This window comes from Pseudopodoces humilis, chromosome 7 (genome assembly GCF_049639895.1).
Source record: "Pseudopodoces humilis isolate 2021_Gansu_Grassland_sample_001 chromosome 7, ASM4963989v1, whole genome shotgun sequence".
Taxonomy (NCBI): domain Eukaryota; kingdom Metazoa; phylum Chordata; class Aves; order Passeriformes; family Paridae; genus Pseudopodoces; species Pseudopodoces humilis.
In genome coordinates, this window is record NC_142206.1 from 14791908 (window position 1) to 14815046 (window position 23139).

Genomic DNA, 23139 nt, shown 5'->3' on the forward strand with positions numbered 1-23139 from the left:
TGCCAACTAACACCTGCTGAACATCTGTGCAAGGACCTCAAGGTCAGTGTCTTAGAGTCCTTTATACCTTAAATAAAGTTATTTAAATACCATAAAGTAAAATAACAAAGTTATTCTCCTCTAGAAAATCTCCTTGGGCAGAAAGCAACATATCTGTTGAACTTACCTCCTATATGCACATTGCCCTCCAACCAACAAGTATTCTTTAGCAGATGCATGGGAAGCTGATGACAGAACAAGTAGTTTTATTCACTGAGTCAGTTTTGCCATGGAAGGGCACTGAAAAGCTGAAAAATATTTATAGGGAGTTCCACTTTCAATGTTATTCAGAATACCAGTGGTTATTGTGTTATTTTTAAAGAGTGCTTAGATGGAATAGTGTTACCCCTTTGAAAAAGTTGGTAGCACCAAGGAGAATATAGCTATCAAGATTTACATAAAACTAACAGTCGTGTTATGCTCAAAAGCTTAAGTTTATTGCTCTCTTTAATGACTATCACCAGTATTTTAAAAAAGAATGCCAGTTCTTTCTGCTAGCTTCTCACTGAAGGAAATATTTTAAATACAGCAATAAAATCAAGTGGTTTAAAGATAACACATTTTGCCACACATTCATGCAAACCCTGCAGACAGGATTTTTACAGGTTCATGGATACAGAATAAACACAAAGATGTGTACTGAAATATTGGGAAACTTTTTCCCCACAGTGATGAAGTTGTAGGTGTAACGTTTCAGGCCTTACCCTGCACCTGCTGACGTCAATGGCAAAACATCAGTGGGAGCAGGATCAGCCCTTATTGTTCTGAGAGCTGCTTTACCTTCTCCTGATTAGGAAGTGCAGTAAATTCACAGAATCCTCTGCACTAATAAAAGCAGTGGGTTTTGGTTATTGTTACAAATAAAGAGAAGCAAATATATTTTTAGTAGGTCATCAGAGCTTCTATTCACAAAACACTCATCTTTCATGTTAAGGATCCTGCTACCTCCATTTTTCTCTGCTCATTGAAGCACTAAACCGTGTGCTCACCTCTAAGCATTAAACACAAACTATAATCTTCCCAGCCTGATTGAAGTCTAAACCAAAAAGCACAGGCAGCAGTCTATATTACTGGAAACACTGTTGCCTGGAGCTCTGGTTAGAATGGGGTAATTATTGTCTAAATTTGGCTTGAGAGCAAATTTATCACAATGCAGCCAAAAAGTTCACACTTTTTTTTTTTTTTAAGCTGCCTTTAGGATTTGCATTAATTTTAATAGGCACTGGACACATGGTTACCCTCAAAGCTTTGAAACAAGTATAAATTAATAGAATAAAAGTGATTTAATTATTAGACTGCTAATAAAGATGAACTAAAAAAATTCCTCACCTGATTTAAAATCTCAGATTTCAGGAGAAATTGTATTCTATGTAAAAATAGAAACTGTTTGCAGAAATACAATCTGTTTGCCAGATAACTAAGATGCCCAAATATTGACAAAGAAAAGGTAAAGCACAAAGCATTAATGTCTACTCAGATTCACCCCGCTGTCATGATACTGGGGTACACTGCTGGTAAGAATTCGAGACAAGAATTTGACTCATTGAAATATTGTTTCCCCCTTACTTCTGATAACACTGGTAGTGGACTGCTTTAGAAAAAATAAACAAGCAAACATGATGTGTGAAACATCATTTCAACGTGAATCTACTTGAGTTTTTCTATGCAGAGGCTCAGAAGGTTTACGATACACACAGTATTCGGTAAATTTATATGTAAAAACAATCAGAAAGAGGCAAAAATTTACTTTCAAGCTTAGTCAACATACGGCACATTTCAGCATGACAATTCAGAAAGTTTCACACTGTATTTGGATATATTAGCAATGACCTTTTAAAAAATAGCAAACTGAAGACAGTGTATTTTTCTGGCTTTTTCTTGCTTTTGTAACAAATGAAGCTGCTATTATTATTTACAGTATAAATAAGCCTTTTTTGGTGAAGATTATGTCCTGTCACATATGTTTAAGACAAGGCGTATCTCAGCTCTTAAATGTCAATGCAAACAAGAGCATAAAAGCAATATCAAAGTAAAATAGTATCTTTCCAGCTAAGACAGCCAGGTTACCATGTGTCTCTTATCAGATCTGAAATGTATCTGAGTGCAGTCAAAAGTTCTCCTGGCTTTAGCCTTTAGGAATATCATGAACACTTATTCTTCTGCTGCTCTAGAAAGCTGCTTTCCGTACAAGCTCATGACATGATGCACAAATTGATATTGTTCACAAGTCTGGATCATTCCACCCCTGAAAGGCAAGAAGAAAAGGGGAGGGAAACAGCAGTCTTATTACTCGAAAACACATGAGGAAATAGCACAGCTAACATGAAACTTGTGCTCCACACCAATGATCTATTCCAAAGCTTTCTGAAATGAGTGAGAAGTGCCCTTTGATTGTGACCAGCTTCAAGTCTGACCTTGAGCTCCATTTTGAAAGTTTCTGCTAACAAAGGAACAGAAGGTTATGAGAACAGGAATGGGCTTTACATTCATTTTCCTTGGCAGAGGCTCTCCTCCAACAAAGTACTACCATCGTAATTTACTACCTGAGCACCTGTACTCCAAGAACCTTTCTGTGAAAAGTAATTCCCATCCCAAAGCCCTGGAGAGATATATGGGAGCAGGGGAATAAAGAGGGGAAGCAGCTTATCCAAGACTTCAAAAATGCACTAGGGACTGAATTTGGGACCAAAGAGGGACAGGCCAGGCCAGGCCAAGCCAAACCAGCCCGGACAGCTGATGCAATTTTCCCGTTCTGCAATGAGGATTCTTTCTTCTGTGCCGCTCCACATCAAGCTTTTGGCAAGTTAGTCAGAGAACTAGAGATGGCCAGCAGGATTTTGGAGCACACAATATTACTTTAGAAAGGTAACTTCAGATTTGAAACTGAGTTGACTGCTTGATAGCAAAATATCCCTCAGCACAGTTATCTGTTTTAGTTCAGCTTATTTTTCAGCTTTTAGAGTTCTCTTTAAAACTGAAACCTGAAAGGAAATGAAAGCAGGAGCAAAACCAGTTTGATTTTCCATGTGTCATTAGCCTGTGTATTTCAGCAAGGAGCATATTAACCAACATACGAGCACTACAGAGGGAAACAGAAAAGAACAAAATCAGGATGAAGTTGTTAATTTTTAGCAGCTTCTACTAACATTTGAAATTTTGCTTAAGAGCACCCCTTTGAAAGTGATATGATCTCTTGACAACCCATTATGAAGACAATTAAAACTTGTGTCTGAAGCTCACAGAGTGAATGCAGAATTGTGCCAGCATTGGTGCTGGTGCACAGATCCTGGCAGCACAGTGCCAAAAGAAGGCTGAAATGGCAAGTGGAGTTGAGGAACATGGGAATCCATGGGTGACATGGAGCCAACCAGACTGTGTCAGTCTGAGGAAGAGTGTATGCAGTGCATTCCCTTAGAAACCTCACCAGAGGCCATTCACGAAAATTGCTTCCTCTCAGCCAAATGGGTAGCAGACTGCTAGCACCCTCCTTAGGGCCCTTTTCTATGGGGTCCAGCTTAACCACTATGGGTCACACAGTAGCCATACCTGTAAGGGGAAGATCAGTGGGAAATACAACCTTGTCCTTCAGCCCCTTGCACTTACTTTGTTAAGCAGCTGCTTGAAATAACACTTAACAATAAGCAGGAAGGGCAGGGACCTATTCAACAACTAGCAAAGGTGAGAAACACACACTGTGTTTCTAAAAAAAAATATAAATATTTCCTAGCTGAGCATCTCCTCCCCATCTGCTCTACTTAATACAAGCTCACAGTTGGTTTGTTTCTGAGTCCCTCTGTGTTCCACACAGCACTGAAATGTATCTATGTCACACAAGGAATATAAGGAACATTAGTCATATCTGATGATTCTCCCCAAGAAATTCCATTAACAGGGGGTTGCACCCTGAAGTTGAAGCAACAGAAGCACCAGGATGACCACTGAGATTCAGACCACAGGAGATTATTTTCCTTTTTATCTGGTTTCCTGCTGTGTGGTGGCTTTCCCTTGCTGCACATATGCACACCATGACATGTGCTTGCTGTCCAGGCTTTGGCACAGAATTATATTTTCACCCCTATTTGCCACAAAAACCTTTGAAATCTGAGTTGCATTGTGGGCAATGACAGCAAATGTCTCTCAGCACTGTGGAAAGGATGCAGGAATGATTACTTCCTCTCCTGAGTCATACCAGGTTATTTTAGGACCATCTGTTGACCACTGATGCAAAGCCCAGTGCACAGAACTTTTCCAAGGGATTTGTGAGGGAAAGAAGGGAAAAAACCCTTTGTTCTCTCCATACCCATGGCAACCTCAAAGGTGGTTCTCAGGGCTAATGTCAACCTTTCTACTTCTGTGTAAAGCAGGGAGGTGCAGTCTTTCAGACATCTACTCTGGCCTGAATTCAGCCTTCTTTCCTTAAGTCCCTGGTGACTCATTCCCACCCTACACAGTAATGATCAGGCAAGAGGAGGAGACACAGTCTTCCCTCTTATAGCTGCCTGGACGCTGTCTCAACCTCTCATGTTACTTTTGAAGCCTCCTGAAGATTTTGGGGGGAATTATTGAAAATGAGAGTGGGTGGCTTCCAAGAGACTACAAGCCCTATTTTTCAGTCCTTGAAGAAATCATGCTTTTCTGTAGGAAGGATGGTGATCTGCTTTCCATCTTGAGTATTTTATCCCATGACATTTAAATGGCTTTTATCTATTCCATCCCACTCCTGAGAGCTACATGGCAGCTACAGAGGCTCCTGCAGTCTTTCTTTCGCCCTATGGTGTCCTTTAAGTATGAATTTCCTTCTTCAGAGTCTTCAAGTGACTGCCAGTTCCCCTCTCCCTTCAAAGCTAGTATTTGCAATTGGCCTGCTGTATCACACACATTTGTAAGCAGGCGCCTTTAGCCTTCATTTGTGTGGTGATTCCCCTGTGTAGCATTAGTCACAGAGACAGATATTTCACATCCTGACAGATATTTAACTGGACCATAGATAATCAGCATTCACTATTCATATCCTGGTTTTCTTTTTCTCAAGAAATCTTCCATTGTCTGGGCTAAAATCCACTGAAACAGCCAAATCTCTAAGCCCCTGCAGGTCCCTGTCTATCACAGCCTCAGCAGGGCAGCAAGCATTTCATTTTTTGCCTCCCACTGAGCATAATTTCTTCCCTGAAATAAAGTTCAGCGTGGGGTTGAGGTTCTTTTTTTTCCTCAGAAAAATCTTTGGTATGTTTTTCGTGACATCTCTTCCCCCGACTACATTTATCATTATCATTAGAGAGAGCACTGAGACATGTTTTGATGGCATTTGAAACCAGTAGGAGAGGAAAAAATAACATCTCTGGTACAAAATTCAAGTCTGTTTACTCCATAATCAAACTCAAGGTGGTGTGTTAAGAAATGCTTAACTGAAAACCATTAAATTTGTGGAGATTTTCACAGTTCCTTTCATATGTCTGCAAACACTCCACGTTGTGCACTCTCCTTCCCCAGGCAATGTCTCTCCCACCATGGCTCACAGCTTCAGTGTATGAGATGAATTTTCATTACTCCTTCTGGGAGGACAGTGATGATCTGTGGCTCTGAACTTAAGTACAGCAGATCTTTGAGCCTTCGCTTTTGTAGGAACAGGGGGCCAACTCCTCAGCTGGTAAAAGGTCACTCACTCCTTGCTGCATGGAGATGGGCAGCTGTGCAGACTTTGATGCCAGCTGTGAACCTAAATCAGCTCTAGCGCTGTTCATTAAGGTTTACTGCTCAGGCAAAGATTACAAGTCAGAGGAACATTCTCTCTTCCCCTCTTCTTATTTGCTTCTCCTTAAATAAGGGGAAATATTAGCATTTTTTCTTTTTGTTTTCTGGAAAAAAAACAGTCATTCTTACCTGTCTAACCGTAACTGGCAGGCTGTTCGCAAAATGTCAACTATGCCCTCGTTCTTCAGCTGTTTACAGCAGACACTTGTTGCAATAAAGCAGCCAGTCCTCCCGATGCCTGCACTAAGGAAGGGAAGAGCAGAGAGAGGCACTGGAGATGTCAGAAGGATTTTGGAACTTTCTTGTCAAATGACTGCCACTAAACCAGCACAGACTCCATGATCCCTTTTGTCCCTCTGACCTTTGCCAGCTGGGTGCTTCCAGATGGAAAGCCGTAACTAGGAAAAGATACCAGCTTCACTGGATGACATGATTAAGTGTGAGCCATCACAGCAAAAGGGTGAACATTGCAGATACAGTGCTAAAAATGGACTATTGGAGACTCACTGACCCAGTATCTTGTTGAACCTCTCACTGAACCATTGAAAAAAAGCCTCTGCATTTCTTAGTAAGATTTGGTTCGACAGCAACCCTTGCTCTGCAGGCAAACTTTGCTTTGCAATTCTCAATTCTAACCGCTTCTTTGAAAGCTATTTTCATTCACAGGTAGAGCAAAAAAACCCCAACCCTTGGTTAAATAATTAGAGCTAACAGCACTCTAGTAAGCGTGATGCCATTTTCTGACCAGATCTACAATCTAGTAACTTGAATTAGAGCAGAACACAACAAATTCACTATCAAAAAAATTTCTTTAATTTTTCCTAAACTCTTTTGTATCTGATGCAGTCCTTAGTTAATGACCATAACTGAGTTTATTTTCAAAGACACAGGGCTATAGAAGCTGCAAATTCTTCTCATCACCTAACAAACTACCAGCAAATGCTGGAAGCCCTTCTTATGTGTGAAATAAGTAAGTCTTAGATAATAATACTCAGAAATAATTACTTGAAACAACTACAGGAAATCCTGCTTTCATTTACATTGTGAGAAAATTGTAATGCAAAACCACTGGCAACGAACGTTCAAGCAACATTGGAGTTCACTGTTCACAGCTGCCCACAAGTCCTTCATCTTCCACTTGACCATAACCAAACAGACCACAGAACACAGCTCCTGATACTGCTTACTGTCCAGAGACCTCAGTGTTTTGCAAAGGGAGGGAACAACACCCATTTTTAGATAAAGGAAACAACACTTGTCCCAGGACAAGCTGCAAGTCTCTCAGTGGCTGAGACAGCAGTGGGTGGCATGCTATCCACATAGAACACTTCATAATCCTATCACCATTGTCTCTTAGTATTTTTTTTGTTCAAATAAAAATGCCCCGTTTCTCCCTGGATTATTACTGTGTCATGGGGATAACACCATACAAGAGGACAGAACAAATATGCGAAATAAGAGTTACACAGTAACCAGCACCAGATTCCATAGTTCTTCAAGGAGCTCCTGGAGAGTCACAAATTTCATGGACAAAAAAAGAGGACCTCCTTACAAAACGTTTCTTAGTTTCATCTGAACTCTGCCAAATTTTTCCACATCTGTTTTAAAACACAGGCAGAAAAACTGGACATGTGGCATCACAGGAGCATTTTAATAGTGATTATTCCATATTAGCTTATAGTCGGATCTTTGATGACACCAGGCTACCAAGCATTTCTGCCAAGAGGCTCTTTAAAAACATTCTCATTGTATAATATCCATTTACTATGGCTTTTAGAGAGCAACCATCTGATGTTTCCTAGAAAACATTATTCAAAATTAAGTAAAATTCTGTACAAAAATAAATTTGGCAAAATGTATGTTATTGAAATTATGGAAGATTACCCTGGCAAGACTAACTGCATCTCTTATCAGGCTTTCTGCTATTTACCTTGAACAACTATTTTGAGGACAGACTATAGTTTCCAAGTAATCACATTTAACCTTTCTAAACACTGGCAAAACAGGGCTTCCTTTTAGACCTCTGGAATGTCTCCAGTTCCCCAAGAACTGTAATTCATCTATGCTAAACTTTAATGGTTTAGAGTGTGTGAACCAACTTTTTTAGAACACTCTTGGATGAAAATCAACTAGCATATCTGATTTAATAGTGGTTGCTGATGCTTAACACGCTCCCTAGTTAGCAGAGCAGAAGAACATACTTCATCATGTCTGCAAATGATAAGTACATCACCCCTTCTTCTTTCTGAGGATACAGAAGTATCTATCCTCATCTATTTTTATTCTGCTCTGATTGATAATTACAATTTTCTCATCAGGCATCAAACCACTGTAAAGACTTTGCTTCTTCCACAGAAGTTTTCATCTTTGCCAAGGATTTTTACTGATACTTCAGTTGTACTATCAGTGGCATACGTTTCCTGACTATAGATTACTACTTGCTGTAATCAGCTTTGCCACTCTTTCATTCATGTATTGTATTTAAATTGTCTTTGGCCTAATAATGATTGGGAAAAAAAAAATAAGCAAAGAAGGAGTCTACAAAACAGGGGGTTTTGATGCTTGAAGTTGAATGTTATTATTTGTCTGCTTGCATGTGTCTTCCTACTCAATTTCACCTAAAGTATGTTAAACTTTGCTAACCTGGCCCTTAAAAGAATTAAAGGCATATATTACTGGTAAGGCAAATAAAATGAAATTATTCTTGCAAGTAACTGAGCTACTGCCAGTTTCTATGTTCAGCTCAGACTGTATCTGAATGCAACACTTGATAACAGAAAATCATTGTCATAATAGCTTTGAAACTCCAAGCAAATTGCAGAAGCAGTTGGGCAAGATTTCACACGTGTGACTGATGGCCTATATGGCAGTGTCTACACTGTGTCACTGCATGTGAAGAAGCCCTTGGAATTCAGACACAACATTTACTTACCTGCAGTGAACAATCACTGGGGCATTCTTCTCCTCTGCACTCTGCATGGCCTCTTCCACTTCCAGTACTAGCTGTAACAGAGGAGGGGCCTGGTCTGGTGTCTTCTGGTCTGGCCAAGACGTATACCAGTAATGTTTCAGGTTTCTGACTTCATCTCCTTTCTGCAATCCAGTTAAGACAAACACCACAAAAGTTTGACAAGAACTCACTGTAAATTAGTACTGAAACATGGCCTTCCCTTTAAGACTGAGGGGATTAAATCAGTCTGCTGGAAAGACAACGCGGCTGGGAACACACAGTCCAGGAGACCGCTGAAGAGCACTGATGAGATCTTTTTGACTCAGAGGGGGTGAAGGAGCCAACAAGGAGAGGTGTCCTTGTATTAAGTACATGGCTGGGCACTTGAAGGTTGGGGGCAGCCTTGGCTACAGTGGCCAAGAGCTGATAGAGGATCCTACATGGAAGGAGCAAGGGCAGTAAGTAGGATTGCAAGCCTGAACTTTGGAAGACAAATTTGATTCCTTCAAGGACTTAATTGCAAGAATCCCTTGAATTAGGGCCCCAGAAGATGGGGGATCCAAGACAGCTCCTTAATAGTCAAGCATCACTTCCTCCAAGCTCAATTTCAATGCATCCCTCTGGGTAAGAAATCATGCAAAGAGGGCAGAAACCATGCATGGATGAGCAAGAAGCTTTTGTCAAAAAAAAACAAACAATCAAACAAATACAAAAAACAACCCACAAGAAGGAAATTTATGGAATATGGAAAAAGGGACAGGGCACTTGGGAGGAATATAGGAATGTTGTCAAAGTATGCAGAGATGTTACAAGAAAGGTTAAGGTCCATTTGGAATTAAATCTGGCAAGGGATGTCAAGGACAACAAGAAGGGTTTCTTCAGTTGCATCAGTAGCAAAAGGGAGAGCAGGGAAAATGTAGGATTGCTGTTGAATGAGGTGGGAGCCCTGGTGGTAGAGGATACAGAGAAGGCAGAATTACTGAAAGCCACCTTTGTTTTCAGTACTCATTGCCAATGCTGGCCCCTCAGGAGAATCCCAGACCTTGAAGGCAAGAAATTATGGAGAAAATGACAACTTTCCTTTGGTTGATGAGTATTGGGTTAGAAAGCATTTGGGTAAACCTGACACCCACAAATCCATGGGCCCCAATGAGATATACCCAGGAGTGCTGAGGGAGCAGGCAGATGTTACTGCTACGTCACTCTCCATCATCTTGGAAAGATCATGGAGAACAGGAGAGGTGCCTGAAGACTGAAGGAAAGCCAACACCACTCCAGTCTTCAAAAAGATGGCAAGGAGGAGGACCCAAAGGGCTACACACCAATCAGCCTCAGGTCCGTCCCTAGAAAGGCAATTAAATAGCTCACCCTGCATATCACCTCCAAAAATGTGCAGGAAAAGAAGGTTGTCTGGAGTATTCAGCATGGATTTACCAAGGGAAACTATTCTTGACTGATCTGAAAGGTTCCTATGGTGGTATGACTGGCTGGGTGGATGAGGGGAGAGCAGGAATATTGTCTATCTTGACTTCAGCAGGGTTTTTGACCCAGTCTCCCATAACCTCCTCATGATGGAAGCTCAGGAAGCATAGGTTAGATGAGTGGGCAATGAGATGGATTGAGAACTGGCTAAATGGGTTCAGAGGGCTGTGATCAGCAGCAAAGAGTCCAGTTGAAGGCCTATAGCCATGGCCTTCCCCTGAGATCAGTAAGTTCAGCTCTGTTCAATTTACTCAACAATGACCTGGATAAAGGGACAGAGAATACCCTCAGCACATTTTTTGATGATGATAAAAAACTAGGAGGAGTGTCTGACACACCAGAAAGCTGTGCTGCCATTCCATGAGACGTGGGCAGGCTGGAGAATTGGAGAGAGGGGAACTGATCAAGTTCAACACAGGCAAGTGCAGGGTCCTGCATGTGGAGAATAACCCCGGCACCAGTACAGTCTGGGGGATGACCAGCTGGAAAGCAGCCTTGTGGAGAAGGACCTGGTGGACAACAAGCTGCCCACGAGCCAGCAGTGTCCTTGTGGCCAAGGAGGCCAATGTTGTCCCGTGGTGTATTAAGAAAAGCAGAGTCATCAGGTTGTGAGCAGTGATCCTGCCTCTCTACGCAGCCCTAGAGAGGCCTCACCTGGAGTGCTGTGTCCAATTCTGGATTCCCCAGCTCAAGAGAGACAAGACACTACTGGAGAGGCTCCAGCTGAGGGCCATGAAGGATTAGGGCACTGGATCACCTCAGAGGGAGCTGGGCCTGTTTAGCTTGAAGGAAAGATAACTGAGAGGGGACCTTATTAAAAACTGTATCTGAGGGGAGCATGTCAAGAGGATGGGTCAAGGCTCTCTTCAGTAGTGCTCAGCTACAAGGCAAAGGGCAATGGGCACAAACAGAAACACAAAGTTCCATCTGAATATTCCATCTGAATATATTTTTGAGGGTGACAGAGCATTGGAACAGGCTGACCAGAGAATTTGTGAAGTCTCTTTCTCTGGGATATTCAAAATTCACCTAGACAAAGACACATGCAACCTGCTTTAGAGGAACTTGCTTTAGCAGGTGGTTTGGACCAGATGATCTCCAGTGGTCCCTTCCAACCTCAACCATTGCTAAATGGAACAGAAATCCAAATGGGAAGGCACTCAACAAAGAAATCTGAACTTCAGATATCATGACTGCATTTCAGTAAACTGCCTTACAAAAAAAACAAACTCAAAAAAATTCCTCCCCCCTCAAAGTATTCTGCTCTTTTAGTGCCAAGAGCTGTGTGCAAAACACTCCAGGCAGTCTGTTCCCTCTTGACAGATTCATTCAGCAAAGCCAGAGCTGTGCTTATGACATAATTGCTTTCATTATGTATTTGACAGACAGAGAGCCAGGAGCCATATCTCTGTCTCTGATAGCTAGATAAATAGATGAGGGAGAGAGATGGGAGGTTATTTTTCTATCTCTTCTGACAGACAGACTTATACTGGTTTCCTGTCAATTCTGCACTTCTCTTAGACATGGTGAGAAATTCAGAGGCAGTATGGAAGGTGGGAATTTTAGCTAGCTGTGGTCCAGGTCTTTTTGAGAGATACAAATTCTGATTCTCTGTCTCAGCATGGTTATGAATACAGAAAATGTGCTGTTTCCTTTCTGGAGTGCCAAGTAGCACTGTGAGCTTCTGATTTTGTGTGTTCAAAGTGATATCCTTCTGACTGATTTCTAAAGGTGCAAAATAGTAACATCGTGTCCAGGGAACTGGCTTTACCCTTGCAGCCATTTACCCAGCTGGCACAGGGCAAAGTAAATGTTTGCAAAAGGTCCAAGAACAGAAGTGTTAGCTTCCACAACCCTCCCTTCAACACATGGCTGGCTGAGTTGAAGAGAGAGAAAAAAAAAAAAGACAAATATAACTCTTTCTAAAGAACAACGCACAAAAATCTGAAAACAGTTTCTGTCATGTATACTCCCAAGTCCCTCCCTATGCTTGTCAGTCACTAGATGCTAAGAGTGCTGTGTGGTTGTGCATTTTCCATCCTTCTCTTTGGATGACAGAGCTTTTGCACAGCTTCACAGTGAACTAGATTGGGAAAGCGATCATGTTAAATCTTTTTCCTTTCTTGAGATGGATTAATTTTCAGATGGATCAATCAGGTATCCCTTTAGCTTGGCACACAGTCACAAACACTTGTGAGGGCACATAAGAGATGGCACAAGGGTCAGAACAAGAGCTGCACAAAGGGAGGCTCGGCATCATTGAGATAGTGTTCCTTCCTACACTGTGTTTAAAGCAGTCATGGAAGCATAGCCATAGGATCCTTAAGGCTGTGTCTAGCTCACTTCAGGAAAAGAGAGCCTTACTATCACAGCACATAGTCTAGCCTTAGGTTATTTATCCTAGGGAGAAAATACTCCGTTCAAAAGAGCATAACTAGTTATCATGAATCGTACTCGAGCTTATCACAGTAAATCTGATCAACACTGCTCTGAAACGCAGTTGCTTTTGAATATGTGACTATGTGTGAGTCACAGAAGTTATGAACATCCAATTCTTAACTCAGTTGTGAAAAATTATAATAAAAATGTCAATAATACTGAGAGAAATGTAAAATTCATCTGAAGAAAAACATGAATCACTACATAAGTAATTCAGTTGACAGCAACAGAAAACAGACAAAGTTCTAATGCTGAACTCTGGATACCTTTAGTTTTGTGTACTGTGTGAAAAGTTTTATGCTTCTGCTTGGAGAACCCTGACTTCTGTGGTTCTGTACACTTCTGCTTTGACTTGAACAAAATATTCTCTATTGATGGTTCCTTGAGACTGAGAAGACCTGGGAACAGCTAGGAGGAAGCAAGATTAAATTGATGGTTTGAAGTCTACCATCATGTATGCTGTAGCTGAGATCATGACTCAGTGGCAGCATTCTCTGAGAAAGGAAAACAAGTCTTGCCTACAGCCTGATCTTTTTCTAAATTCCCAAAACCTGACAAATCTTGTCCCCTATACTGAAAAATGACAGTCCACTCTATGAAGCATGCAGTAATCATGTATTTCTGAACACTCCTGTTTAAGGGCAAACTGAAGTCAGTTCATGGCTTTTCCTGTTTTCACTACCAAGTCACTTAATGTATGCATGGTTCAGAGCTGCTGCTCCACTATTTCCATTAAATGACAAATGCACAGCTCTAGGGAATGGTAACTTAAATGGAATCTTTATTTCAAGTCTAGAACTCAGCAGTACACATCCTGACATTTGTGGGTGGAGGAAAGAGACATTGACCCACTAGTACTGAAAACAAAACCATTGTCTAACTGAAAAGCAAAACCAGATGAGCTGCAAGTCTGCAACATGTAAATATTCTTCACTTCCCACTTGTCAGGGAGTGTGATTTTCTCCTTGCTGCCTTCGCCAAAAGCATGAGTGACAGACTTTCTGCACTCTGAATCCAGACATAAGATGTCATATGCTGGCTTTCTGCCCATTAGCATATGGCTGAAGAGACTTGAAACTGGTTGGATAAAAGGAGTTTTTCCCGCTTGGAAAGAAATTGTCATGTTATACTGAGGTCGGGGTAAATCTGGCAGATGAAAGATGTATGAAGTTTATGTAAACAGACTGTTACTGAAACATGTAGCTTGATATTCTAGAAGCTAGCAATGAAAAGAGTTGTTAAATAGGACTCTGTTACTTTAGATTAAGTAGTATCTATCTAGAGTACTTAAAAAATTAAACCAGTGCTAATATTTTCTATCATACCTTACTAGGTATGTAAAACTACACTTGCAAAGTAAGAAGCTCTCTGCGACCTGACATTTCAATCTAAATGATCAATGAACCCAGAGGAAAAGGCACTGAATGAGTCACTGGTTTCTTACCCAGTGAACCCCATACTACTACTACTGGCCTGGTGGCTTTCAGACTGCACACATGCAGCCTAAACCTCTGACAGCTTACTTTCCTGTAATCTTCATGCTGGTGAACAGGGCAAAGCCAAGACTCCAGTAATGAAAAGTGGTATTTGTACAGCAGTACACTGTGCAGCAACTTTCTACACAACTCCCCCTGAACATCTGCATTTATAGATTTAGACAGCTAAGCTACTGTAGGTACATTGGAATGATTTACCTTTAGGGTGATGAGCCTTAAACGGTAATCGTCTGCTTGTATGACTCTGTTAACTGTGATTTCTATTCCTTCATAGGTGACCTGTTCCTCTGGCCAATATTCTGTGCATTTCTGTGTTCAATATAAAACAAATCCAGTTAAAGCAGGTATCAAGGGAGGCTTGTATTTTTTCTCCTCTGAAATTGAATATAGCACATGCATAGATGAATATGAATAAAATTTGTTTCTATAATAAGTACAAGCTTTCACTTACTAAACAGGGACACATTTCAGCTGATTTTTGCTGCATCCATAATAGCCTGATTGCTTGATTAAAAATGCACAAATCAAGTAATTACTAACCAATGCTTTTAAATACACACATCCTTATTTATCTTTATGCAACTGATGTGCATTTTGAAGGCTCATTAGAGAGGCCGGTGGCAATGTGCTTGTGTTTTTTAAATTAATCCTTTTCTTAAGATAATAATGATTAGTATAATATACACTAGTTACCAATATATCTGTGCTGCATATATACTGATATAGAAACACAAAATACAGCTTTTCTATTTTTTTATAAAGACTCAATGCTCTCTGAATATAAAATGATCATTTGTGTGTGCTTTTGCACAAAATAACATGACTGGGGATATTTGGGGAAATAGATTATGTACCAAAATCCACTTAAAATTATCAGTGAAAATCTTTCAAAGCTAGGGAACTAAAAGGCAGCAGTAGCTAAGAGAGAGATTGGACTACTACATTTGATTTTGCCAAAAAAACAGTCAGAGATGCAGCCAGCACAACCTGACACTTAGAAACACAGAAACTATAGTCCATTTGCAGATCTACTTTGTGGTACTGATACACTAGAGATGAGCCAGTGAAAATTTGTAAGCACTCTGATCCTGGAAGGAGGGCTAAAAATGACTGTGGTTTTGTATTTAGTTTCTCTAAATTAATCAATATGCAAAGGCAGAGACAGGTATTTCAAGATGGTGCACAAATTAATTCATGTACAAGGAATGATGTGAATGAGGCAGAGCCTGAGAAAAAGGCTCCGTTGTGATAATGCAAGAAGCTATTTCATTATCACAGGGGAGTAGGTATCTGCTATTCAACAAACCTCAGTAAAGATGATGCTTGTAAGATTCCTTTTACACAGCTGTACACAATCTTGAACGAAACAAGTTGAATCATTTTGCTCTCCCCCACCAAATGTAATTCCACTTGAGGAGAAAGACTAACAACAGAAAAGTACCTTGCAAAGTTACTGAGTCAAAATTTTATTGTGTGGGAGAATCAGTGTTCCATCTGCACAGTACATCAGTTAATAACCCACTAGGATTGTGGCCCACTGTGTCTCTGTAAAGTTATTTATGCAGATTGTGTTTTTATTTCCTCTACTCATAAACCGCAGAATCCACTGCAAAAATTGTCAAGAGCACTACTAGCACAGACATTGCTCTGTTTAAAAGAGTGGAGTAAGATTGCCCACTCATTTCTGTGGGCTGTCAGTTCAGATTAGAAGTGACAGAGGGCTGAGGTGTAGAGCTTTTAATACTCACATTAGTGAAGTCATTGCACTGAGGAAGAACACAAAGCCTCTCTTACTAGCATCATTGCTGAGCAAAACTTTTGGGTTTGAATCTATGTACTTTGAGTTCTGTTATTCATCTATTAGTATAAGAGTTGCAGATAAATGGAGTGAGGGTAGAAGACATTTACATGAAAAGACCCTGTATTTATGAGATTGCTGACACCATTACATTTTTGACACAAAATGTATCAGGAAAGACTTAGTAGCTCTGTTGTGATATACAGGCTGTAGCAAGCAATAGTTCTATAGTACATCAGCACTGCAGTGCACTGCTTCCCAAGACTGATAAAGATGGGTGAAACGCTTGGTCAGTGCAGGTAAGAGGCAACCCAGAAATCAAGGTTACTTTGCTTTCCTGTTATGTTTTCCCATTATATATATATTTTGTTATGAAAACTATAGTGGAAGAACATATCATCACATGATCACATGTGTGATTCAGGACCAGCACTTCCTCTGCATCTTCTTTAAACCTCAAAGTCCTCAAAAGATTCTGGTGCACTGACTGTGTGATGACATTTTAATATCAGTGTGTGCCAGTATGTGCCAGAAACTGGCCACTTTGATTAATGAGTGAGTTATTGTTTCAGTGCTGCTGCTCAGATGCACGCAGGTGCAAGTTTAAAACATGAGTGAAAACAAAGCATTCATATCAGCAACATACTCTATTGTTATGCATCAGCAATGCCTTGACAGGTCAAGTTCAATGAGCCAGCTGTAATAACTGACCATTTTTAACTTGCAAAGCATGATATAGTTCTGTGTCAGACTTGTTCATGTCTTTTTTCAATGGAGTTGAATTTATTTACTTTATAATTATGAAAAGCTGAAGGTTTGTGCATGTGCATGATTATGGGCACTAAGCTTCCAGCTAGCAGATAAGCCATTACAACTCTGTCTGTATGCTGCATGGATGTATGCCCATATTCTTTGGCTTCTAAGCATCTAAAGCTTCTTCTCCAAACAAAAATCTCTAACCTAAATTACTAATCTGTTCTCAAGGACAAGCCTGACATACACTCCTGCTGCATCTTAAGAAAAAAACATTTGGATATCTCCACTCAACCTTGCTGCCTAGTGGTGAAGGAGGATGAAGGGCCCAACCCGTGCCCAGACCACTTTCTCACATCTTACACTGCCAGTAAAGGCAGATGTGAGCTCAGCTACCTGTCTGTGAGCTGAAGCCCAGGAACAAAATTCTTGCAACTCTGCTATGGGGGAAGGATTTCAGCAGGTAACTAATGAACAGCTGGAGGGCTGTAGTATTACAAACTCAAAAAAAAAAAAATTAAAAGAAAAAAAAATCACATCACTACAGTGTAATTTGTGGAAGCAGGTGGCGAATACAAAATTTCAGCATCTTAATTTCAGTATTTCATAGGCATTCCTTAGACATATTCAGGGGAAGGTCCCCAGTATCCAAGTCAGTGCAAGTTGTTGACTGTCATACAGAAATCAGGTACTTCAAATTAAGTGTGCATATAGGCATCAAATCATAATTAAATGCAAGATAAAGCAGCAACAACTCTACTGATTAAAGATATTCAACCTTAGCAGTTATGGGGTACTATTGCTTTTGATTCCTTTAGAACTTCAAAGGCTGCCTGCAAATAGAGCTGGGTTAGAAGGGGTTTCAGGTCAGCTGAGAGGAAAATGGCAAAAACCAACAGTAGAGGTCAGAGAGCAAAACAGGACTTACAGTAAACTGAATTGAAGGAGAAGCCCACATCTTCTCTGAGCCTGAAGAATTTAATGCTGTCTCTGATTGCACAGGCCATTGAACTAACTTCTGTTTGTTGGCTTAGTGTCTATGCTGAAAATATCTGATGGATTACAGATAAAAATACTGACTGGATGTAACAGCATTACCTCATTCATCTCTTCTATATTAGTAATCATGACAATGATGGGAGAACGCTCCTGCCACACCATTCTCCAGAAGTCAGTGACAGTATTAACTATTGGTCCCTGAGTAGCAATATATACCTTTTCCTCTCCTCCATAGCCCTGCCAACAAAAGAAAAAGAGATCAGTTTTAACAGGGATGTCCTCCATAACCTTGAAGGTTTGCTCTTCAAAAACCAGAGAGCCATCCTGGATGGAATGCTGACTCCGTGGCACCAGCTCTCCTCTCTCTCTCCTGCACATGTGTACATGGAATGAAGGCCTGGAATTCATGTAATACCAGCAAAGAGTGTCCAGCAGCCTTGCGGTGACTCTGGCTAGGTCATGTGCCTTATTCAGGCTGATAATCCAGTGGCTTGGTTAGGCCACCTGACAAGGAATTTTGCATTAAGAACTGCAGAAGTATGTTTCTGTCTGGTCTGAATCTATACAGGTACACTTGAGATTTGGGTCTCAGCTAATGTAATCGTTAGAGAGAAGAGCAACAAATCAGCTAGGATGCCTCTAAAAACCAGTGTATGCTGCAATTCTGTTTACATTAACAGTGGCTGATAGAGGCTGGGCAGATACACTGGGCTACAGAGCTCTTACCCTGATGTAGTTAGCATTGATGTAAGAGCTGAGGGGGTCATCCTGATCAGCTGAGGTAAGGCACACTCTGCTGTGCGGATCTGAAAGGTGTAAGGAGATAAAGAATAGTTTATCAGTTGCTCAGAGGAAAGAGACACACATGATAATTTAGTACAGCAAGACATTTGCATGCATTCACGGCCATCACAGCAGATGTGAGCAGCCTCGGAAAACTCCCATGTTAAGACCATTAAAAAAGGGAAAGGATGGCTGGGGTAATTTGCAGCCTTCTGACAGTTTTACCCACTCTCCGAAGCCTGCCTTAATTGGTCCTGTTGCAGGGTCAGTGCCTCAGCATGACTCTAGAAAAGCAGTTTTCTGCTCCAGGAAATTATTTCTCAATCTGTTAGGTCAACAGACTCATTCTGGCTTCAAAGACACTAGAATATTGTTTGTGAAATGACAGCAAAGAGCTTTTCCACCAAAACATAAACATGCATTTCTTGCACCCAGGCAAGCCAGATGACAATAACTTTCCCTGTTTCATCTTGCAATGAACCGAACTCCAAGATGTGCTATTAACAAATATAATGGTTATAGAGAAATTAAAGAATATTAACAGTCTCTTGCATTTTAAGTCTCTTCAGTACTTGAGTCTCCTTCATTGAGGCTGTTTATGAAGCATTATTCTTGTTCTAATAAGATGACAAAAGAAAACATTATTCCACTTAAGAAGGTCAGTCCAATTCCCACTGAAGTCAATGGCTTCACTTATTTTAATGGGAACTGACACAGGCCCACGTTCATCCACTTTGACCAGTTTGTTACCATTGACAAGAAACATCCTCCTGACAGAGGCCTCAGCAAACAAAAACAGTGTATATGACCAAGATAATATTAAAAACAAACCACAGGTGCCTTTTTCATAAAGAACCTCAGCTGGTTTAGAGAGCAGAATAAAATAAAATTTATGCAAAAATTGTGCTTTACCCAATATCATATTAAGGACTAAGCACACAGTCATTTTTACAGTACTACAAACACAGAATCAGCATGAAATGCTGTTCTCAGACAGACCAGATACATGTTTACTGCAATATTTGGCTTTGAAGCATAAAGAGAACGTTTAGGTCTCCTTGCTTTACCCCCTTCTTTACTGTCAGCACCAAGCCCTGTGGAATGGAGGCAGTGGGATAAGAGTGAGCACTCTGCCCTCTCCTTTCCTCAGCAATATCAAGCTAACCTGTGGCCACAGTCAGGGACAAGGCTGGTAAAAGGTCATTCAGAAAAAAAACTCAGATCATAATAAGGCCAGAAATTAATTAACTTTTACAGAGATGGCTGGGCAGAAAGCAGGTATCTGAGATGAAGAAGTCAAAGTGACAACAGTGGCTGCTGGCAGATACCCATATGGCTGAGATGAAGAGATACCAAATTCAGAATATACAGATCAGATCACTTAGAGATCTGGCACCTTGGGCATCTGAAATCAATATCCACTTCTGCAATCTTCCCGTTCCAGCAAAACCAGTAAATTAATACTTGAACAAATCACCTCAGCCATTAGCACAGCAATGGTGAAAAGTGGTTAAATGCTTTTACACTTCTCATCTGAGGTAGAGTACAAAGTCATCAAAAGAGTTGCACACCTTGGGCTGCATTTGCTGGAGCTTGAACACATTAAAAAGAAATCTTTTTTGAAACCATTTCAAATCTAGATTCATTGACTATCAGGTATAGCTGAGGAGATTTTTGACTTCACTACACTTATATTTGATAACCTGACATTGAACCTTTTGGATTTTGCAAAAGACTACTCTGGATGGTGGTACCATCTTCCAACAACAGCTTAGAGCAAAATGAAACGAAAAATACTTTTCTGTGTCATCTTAATGCTGTCAGGCCAGTTCTTAATATTCTCAGTCTGCATTTGAAAAAGCATCAGTCAGGAAAATAATGTTGCTAGAATTTGATCTTTCAAAAGAAATTTAATGAAAGAAATCACTTAGTAATCTTAATAAACCAAGTTATTGGGTACAAATTTTAAGCAGCACCAAATGATGCCATTCTAATAACTCTAAAAAACCTAAGTTTCCCTGAGGATCAGCAGCATTTTGGTTAACTCTGCTCTGTACCTCTTTGGAAATTTGATTTATGCTTTGGAGCTATGCTGCTGCTCCATAAACATGGCTTTTGGACAATATATTGTGGTGACAGTACACTTCATGCACTCTGGAAAGGAAAATGCAAAGCCCTTCAGCATGTGGAATAAACCATACTGCCTCAGTGACTTAAAAAGCAGAAACTTACTTGGGAGAATTGTTTTGTAGCGATTCTTACGCACTAAGCCTGGAATATCATATTCTTTTGGATCAACAAAGTTCATTGGAATTTCCTGTTTAAAAAAAAAGAAAAACAAAAAACCCACGAAAACATAAGAGACAGTCAGCAGTATTATTAGATTCACAGGAGATATAAAAACCCCAAGCCCATTATGTCCTCTCTGCGAGGGAGGCAAAGAGATGAAGTCAGCTGGGACATATTGTACAGTACTTCTAGCAACTTACCACCGAAGTATGATTGATGTTTCCTTTTACTGTCACTGGCTTTCTTTTCTGAAATCCTTCATGTGAAAAAGCTCCCAGTGACTAATTCATTGAGTAACATGCATGATACGTTCACTCCTAATATTATTAGAACTGAATTGCAAGTGTAGGCACAGAGTGATGCAAGAGGTGGAATGCAAGACACTGCTCCACGAGGATGGACCTCAGCACCATCCTTTCTGACTCACGTTGCTTCCTCCCTGAGGGTGGAAGTTAATAATTTGCTGGGGACTTGCACCAGCAACAAAGTATGACACGCTTTATGACAGGCTGGTGTGCTGACCTGACTCCATGCAGCTGGGGGAACGTCACTGCTTTGCTCATCATGCTGTCAAGCTCTGTGGAAAAGGACCGCAAAGGTGTGTTCAGGGATTGCCTGCTGATGCAAAGAGCACACGAAGATGGAAGGGTTTCCTATTCCCCACTGCTCACCCCCTGAAACAAGTGGCCAGTGCCAGGTGGGAACAAACAGGAACCTCCCGTCAGCTGGAGTCAGTAGGCAGGTGAAGAGAAGGGACGTGTTAACCTGGCTCAGCAGGGATATGGCTCACGGGAACTGGGAGGCAGAACTGGACATCCCAGCTGCTGCACACTGGATTTGAGAGACCACTGCAGGACAGATTTGTAATAGGAATCAGGGTTGAGTAAAGCAAGCCTCACTCTGGGAAAAAATAAAGATGGGCAGAGCTATGGACTGTAGAAACAAAGAATTATTAAGGCTGAAATTGACCTCTAAGATCACTGAGTCCAACCTTTCACCTCGAACCTCCATGTTTACTGCTAAGCCATGTCTCTAAGTGCCACATCCACATGTTTACAAACACTTTCATGGGTGGTGATTGCACCACTTCCTCAGGCAGTCTGCTCTAGTGCTTCACCCCTTTCAGTGAATAATTTTTAACTAATAGCCAATCTAAACCTGCCCTGGAACAACTTGAGGTCAATTCTGGAACCTTAGAAGACTATCTGCACCCCCTCTCTTACAAAGCACTGAGCACACTGTAGGCTTTAACCAGAGGCAAAGAAGGACAAAAACATTTTTCTGAAGTAATTTCCTAACAATTGCAAAAACTGCATGGGAACAAAATCTTCATGTTTCTCTCAACTGTTCCTTGGTATTTAGACAACCCAAACTCTTCCTGAGCCAAGCTCCATGGGCTGTTTTTGGGTCTTAAGTCCATGCTAGCCAATTCTTGGTGAAATCAACAGGAATACAGCCTGAGTAAAAACTCTAAACCTTGTATAAATTTCATGATTTAGCCCTGTTAATGTTCTCCCTGACTTTTCTTCCAAAATGAAACAGCTGCTTGCCTCATCTGGGATCTGGACTTTGAAAACCAAGTAGGTTAGACAGAGTGAAAACATATGATGAAGATCTAGCTGGTGGTAACTGTTTCACAAAAAAAGAACTAGTGTACGATTTTTAATTGCAGAAATGACATTTTGATTGCACAGCATTTTGTGTTCTTTCAGTTTTCATTAAAGAATGAAAATAGCTTGGGATGGCTTGGCTGCTGAATGATTCTATGAACACCAGGAAACATAATTAAAAATCTCTCAGATGAATAAAGTGCATTTTTTCCTACTTCTAACATTATTTTCTTTGCTTGAAAGCTCCAGAGTAGCTCAAAGACTGATGAAACTGTATGTGGACTAGTCTAGCAGTCAGTTCAGACATCTAGTCAACATTCCCTCCCTAAAAGAGCAATAGATGCTTTACTTTAGACGAATCAAGGCTTTTCCTACAGAAAAACTGCTTTCACTCCTAATATTATTAGAACTGAATTGGAAGTGTACAACTTGTACAGCACTAAAAGAATTTAAGACCACAGATACCCTGTGTTCTTTTTTAAAACAGAAGCCCAGACTATACCCCTGTTCTTATAAAGGGAAAAAAACCCTGAAACTGCACAAGGAGGGAGGGCAGCAAGTGATAATCAGAGTGGCCTTTCCCTTTCAGACACACAGAGGTCATGAAGAGGACAGGCTGAAAGAGCTGTAATGTTGCAAAACAATCTTCCTCCTGCTCTGCTGAGATTTCATGCTTAAGAGAATATTTGGCATGGCAGTATTAACTTCAGTAGTTTACAACTAATCAATTATTTTTGTGCAGAGAAAAAC

The 23139-nt window shown here is 40.6% G+C and overlaps 1 protein-coding gene across 11 annotated transcripts in view; it reads right to left on the minus strand.

Moving 5' to 3' along the window:
• Nucleotides 1-490: 490 nt before the first annotated feature.
• Nucleotides 491-23139, minus strand: part of PTPN5 (protein tyrosine phosphatase non-receptor type 5) — a 76226-nt gene continuing 53577 nt past the window's right edge. For all 11 annotated transcript variants that reach the window (XM_088058056.1, XM_088058048.1, XM_088058054.1 and 8 more), the window contains 7 exons: nt 20723-20807; nt 18434-18513; nt 17807-17944; nt 14356-14466; nt 8723-8883; nt 5920-6033; nt 491-2284 (listed from right to left, as the gene is read on the minus strand). In XM_088058056.1, the coding sequence (XP_087914182.1) occupies nt 2191-2284; nt 5920-6033; nt 8723-8883; nt 14356-14466; nt 17807-17944; nt 18434-18513; nt 20723-20807 (783 nt within the window). In that variant the 3' untranslated portion in view covers nt 491-2190. The remainder of the gene's footprint in view (nt 2285-5919; nt 6034-8722; nt 8884-14355; nt 14467-17806; nt 17945-18433; nt 18514-20722; nt 20808-23139) is intronic.